Source organism: Macadamia integrifolia, chromosome 8 (genome assembly GCF_013358625.1).
Source record: "Macadamia integrifolia cultivar HAES 741 chromosome 8, SCU_Mint_v3, whole genome shotgun sequence".
NCBI lineage: Eukaryota > Viridiplantae > Streptophyta > Magnoliopsida > Proteales > Proteaceae > Macadamia > Macadamia integrifolia.
Genome location: NC_056564.1, coordinates 6,276,436 through 6,281,405, shown reverse-complemented (window position 1 = coordinate 6,281,405; position 4,970 = coordinate 6,276,436). Strand labels below are relative to the sequence as shown.

At 36.0% G+C, this 4,970-nt stretch overlaps 1 protein-coding gene and 1 pseudogene across 1 annotated transcript; both read right to left on the bottom strand.

Annotated features, from left to right (window-relative positions):
* LOC122086264 overlaps positions 1 to 383 on the bottom strand; it is a 16,639-nt pseudogene extending 16,256 nt beyond the window's left edge.
* A 2,770-nt stretch (positions 384 to 3,153) lies between these two features.
* On the bottom strand, positions 3,154 to 3,840 carry LOC122086262 (probable mediator of RNA polymerase II transcription subunit 26b). The gene has a single exon (XM_042655002.1). It carries the CDS (start codon positions 3,838 to 3,840, stop codon positions 3,154 to 3,156), a length of 687 nt encoding a protein of 228 aa, XP_042510936.1.
* Between the last annotated feature and the right edge of the window lie 1,130 nt (positions 3,841 to 4,970).

Below are 4,970 nucleotides of genomic sequence, written 5' to 3'. Positions count from 1 at the left end.
AAAAAACAAAAAGTCATTGAATTTAACCTCTCTACATGCAGAATTTTTTTCGGGAGTGGGGGGGTGAACTCTACATGCAGAAGATCACTACCGGAGCCAAGAAGTCTCATGTTGAAGAGAGGAACATAATAATATTCTTTCAGTACTCTCTCTGTTGGACAATTTGAAGCAACATAAGGGCAGTCCAGGTGAAATACTAGTGAGATTATAAGGTTACAACTAAATCATGTGATATCCATCTCTAAATTAAAATGCACTAACTTCTGCTTACCTGACTGACTAACAGAGTAGGGTAGATCCTTACAGTATGTGCAGTCTCGCCCATCTTCTTTTGAGTAAGGAGGTCCAAGCACATCAAGCACTGCACATGGTGTCACTGCCATGAAGGAATGAATATTTCCTCTGGGATAGAGTACAGAAGTGTCGCAAGGGGCTATGAACACTGTGTTAGCCTTCAGTCTCGCCTGTCTCATTGAAAATTAATACTAATTGGGTTAGCCCGAAAAATTCCCTTCATGGGTTTCATTTTAACCATTTAACATCTGCTTACAAAGAAGAAAACAGAGGATGAGAGAGATGAGACTACTAACTGCTCGAAGAAGGCATGGAATAACTCTCAAATTTGACAGGATCAACCCACTCATATACCTTGATACGCATTGATCCTAAGAGAAGCTTCCTGAAGACAGTCATCCCTGGGTGGTTGTGTGGAGTGGGATGTCTGTACTACGGGAAGAAAAAAATTACACAGCTGCAAGAAAAAGGAGAAATAACCAAAATGAATTGGTTTTGTTTATAAAAAGAAAAAAAAAAGGGGGGGGGGGGGAATTTGTTTTGATTTTGAATCAATGTGATACAAAATTACCGGGAAGATCAGAATGGATAAGGAAGAGAGAATTTCCTTTTTCTTATTGAGAAATTTGTGCACTTGTTCATTTTACCCTGGGAGTCCCTTTTATAACACACTCAGGCTTAAAGAAAAAGAGAATCCTGCTTAACCCAGCATCTTCTGGCTTCATACAGTGGCAATATGAGAAAGACTAACCATATTAGTACAAAAGTAAGTAAAGGAACTCCAAAACTGTAAAGATTTCAAAGATTTCTTATGGCACATGCTTGGTAGGGTCAGATGGATGCAATTGTTCATGTATCTACCTCTCTACTCTCTCCTTCTTCTTAGCTCACAACTGACCTCAAAGAAAAATAACTTAACACTAATTTAAACACCACTACAAAGAAGTATGTCTTATTCTTATTCTCAATACTAATGAAGAAGGCGTAAGGAGATGAAAAAAAAAAAACAGATAAGACTCATTTTTTCTGGTATACATACACACAACTTCTTTGTATGACCCAGTCCATGCGGTTTTGGGGTCAGTATGGGCCCATGGGACTAGTCAGGCTGACGGCCTAGATACCCGCCATTAGCAAAAAAACTATAGTCTTCATAGCGATCTTACTGATCACTTGAAACTTTGATGCATCAGGTTGCCAGAGGTTTTCCTAGAGGTCCATTTGAGGTGAAACCATTTACAGGTGACTAGGCAAAACGCAAAAGATGAGCAGCATCCAGTTTTACTTTGTCTTGCCAAAGCTTTTTTTACAAGTATCCAAATAAAAACAGTAATTCCAGATATAAAAAAGAAAGTTATAACTTCAGATCCACAAAGGAAAAAAAAAAAGAACAAGAACATTATAAAATTCTCCATCCATCATCTACAACACAATATGTAAGAACTACTTTGGAGAAAAAAAAAAATCATACAATCTAAGGCTAAATTCATAGTAAGAGCTGGCTATGAAGTTCATAAAGTGGGATAAAATCCTCTTTTAAACAAATCTGTACTAAGCACTAATGAGTAAACCAGAAAACATAATCCATCATCTAGCCAGATCATGCTGGCAGCTTCAACCTCTCAAACCAAGAAACCGGAAAAGGTCAAACCCGAGTTAGGATTCTCTTGGAGACCCCTTTTCATGTACAGAAATGAAGTTATGAAAGGGACTTCCAGAAGCTTCAAGCCTTCACTTCTAAACTTAAGTTGAGGCTGCAGCACAGGCATGCATGTTGTTGCAAGGAAACCCTTGTGACCCTCTTCCTGAACTATAAAAATGCATCTCCCTACATAATATTTTCCATTGCTGGTTTTGAACTCTCTTACAGCTATTTAAAGTGACCTTTACCTCCTCTCTCTTTCTCTCCTGGTCATGGTTTTTCTTCTTGCATTAATGTTTTTCAGTTATTTCTGTTATTTATGAATTGTATGTATTAGTCATGTTGGTGGAATCAGTTGAGGGGATCCTTTTGTCTTTAGCTCTGGGTGGTTCTAATGCCTTGGATGTCACGGTTGACAAACAATCACATATAGACAAGCCCCAACATATGAAAATATTATATTGCAGTAGATGAACAGATTTAGACAAAATATTTTCAGGTAGAAAAAAAGGTTCCTCATTCATGCCTTGGGAGTGGAAGGAGGGATCCCATCTTGTATCTGCTTCCTTTTCAGTGCTAACTGTATCAACACCATTGAGTGTTAAAGTTTTCACTATTAAAGAAAGAAATACATTCATACATGCTTACAAGCTCAAATTGGTTAGATCATAGAGCCATCATGAAGTTTCGGATCAATTATAAGGCATCAAGCATCTTTTGAATATTATAGACAAGTAGAAGCCAATCCAGTGACCAGACAATTTCAAGTAAGAAGGCAATTAAACTAGTCAATCATTGGAAGAAGCAACTCGCACCATTTAAATTAGATGCAGTTGGAACTACTTTTATGGAGTTTCAAAATCAATAGCAGGTTTTAAGACTACTAACCAAACTTGATGGAACCTAACTACTTTTATTAAGTAGGCTAATCTTCCTTCTAACTAGGATCAGAAGAACTTGCCAGGGCTTAAGGTAGATCTTAGCCACCAACCTAGAAAGTAAGCTAGTTAAGTTTGATAGAGACAACTTCCAGAAGATAAAAAATTGTTGCTGCAGATTAGTTCTATACAATTGTAGAAATCTTTACAAAAGTGTCTGTAAAATATAGCCTATAAAGGTCATACTAAAAGAAACTGTTGAACTGGGCTAAAAGTTTCAACTGTTCAAACTTTACATTGGCAATGAAACCTTCAAAATAGAAGTATGAGTAAAAAAAATTAAACAGCAATGCGTCCTTTGGGAAGATCCTTCAACTCTATGACTTTTATGTGGCGTTGTTTCTTAGCATTCTCTGTTTTTTGACACCCTTCTCTTAGCTTCCTCTTTGGAGCCTCTGTATTAACTCGAACTCTTTGTTGTTCATCCTTCTTTGATGCGGCTGCTTCTTTGGCTTCAATCAACCATTGATCCACCTTTTTTGTCCAGTGAGTGATAAGAGACTTTGCATGGTCACGGATTTTCTTCGAGTTGTGCTTTGTAAGATTTTTCACAGAAACCCCAATCCGGGTTTTCTTCAAGGTATCAAAAGAAATAGATATCAATTGAAGCCTCCTTAGAGGTTCTAGTAACTTCCTTTCAGATTGATCAAGTTTTGCTTCAATAATTCCTTTGATTCTCAGAACCTCCTCAACGATCTTAATTTCTCCTCCACGGTTGATCCTGTAAATCTCATCAATAATATTATTGATTTGTTCTGCGTTTTCCTCCGGGAATGATGGCTCTGTGTCATCATCATTATCACTCTCAATCCCAGAGTAGCCATTATTCCCCTTTCTCTTCATGGAAGCAGAACCATCAATCACTTTTTTTTTCTCTTCTTGCATTATTTCCTTCTTGAAGATCATCTCTGCAATTCGATCTCTTCTACGCTTGAATTCCTTTGGACGATCAGAAGCAGCAACCATGATTGCATATTCAATGAGTTTAAAAATATCAGAATCTGCGGCTTTGAAAAATCCCCGCCAGTGATTTAGGGAATGGGTTTTGGAAGACATGATGAGTAAAAATCAGAAGTGATCAGTTAAGGAAAGTACTGAAGAGGAACACACCTGCAAGATGAAATGAACAAAGACTCTAATGAAGCCGTCACATATAAAAAGGAAGAAAACCGTAGATTCTAATTCTAGTCCAACTCTGATTACCTGAGAGTGTGTTTTTCCAGCAAAATTGGTCAACAAGTCAAATTTTGATTACCATTGGATTGGAATCAAGTGGTGATGATAGATTGGAAGGAAGATAATGGATTTGTATATAGACGGTAATTTATGGTGTATGAGAGGGGATTAGGGAGGGTTGTTTTAGCCTAATGACAGATGTTGAGTAAAGAGAAAAAGGCGGGATATGGGAAGATGTCAGTTGGGAAGAATTCGTAAAAATGTCCCTTTCTGGTTATTCTGTTTCTATGACGTAATTGGATTTCTAACTGTAGATTCTTTGCATTCAAAACGCCAAGGACTGTAATGCTTACTATTTGAGTTCTTAGTTTTAGGTTTTGTTATGGCCATCACGAATTGTATATGAACTTAGTGAAGTAGGTGGAAAATTGTTCTTTCCTTGTATGAATAAAGAAACGGAATTAGTAAAATAGAAATCTGAACAGAGAAATCAATCAGTCAATCGATTCTGATCATGAAATGGTAATCTCAGCAGAAACAGATTAGTAAAATCCATAAAATTATTTTCATTTAGGCGATTTTAAAAACATTCAAGCACTTTAAAATAAATTTGACTAGAATATAACTTTGTCATTAAAACTCAGATTTAAGTAATCTTAGTATTGTTGGAAAGTTGGTTTTATGCTCTACCTAATACAAAATATATCATGTAAAAATAAAATCATTTGACCAACCAAATTTATTATAAAATAAGAACATATCTCTAAATGTTGATTTTTAACAATTTGATGTGATTTAATGTTGATTTTTAAATTTTGATGTGGCTTATTATTGATTTTTGATGACTTGATGTGGTTTAATGTTGATTTTTTATGATAAAAGGTATATGTAACATACTAAATAATGAAGTTACAAAGTTT

Excerpts from the sequence above, each read along its gene's own strand:
- LOC122086262 (XM_042655002.1), bottom strand. The coding sequence starts at position 3,840 with ATGGTTGCTGCTTCTGATCGTCCAAAGGAATTCAAGCGTAGAAGAGAT.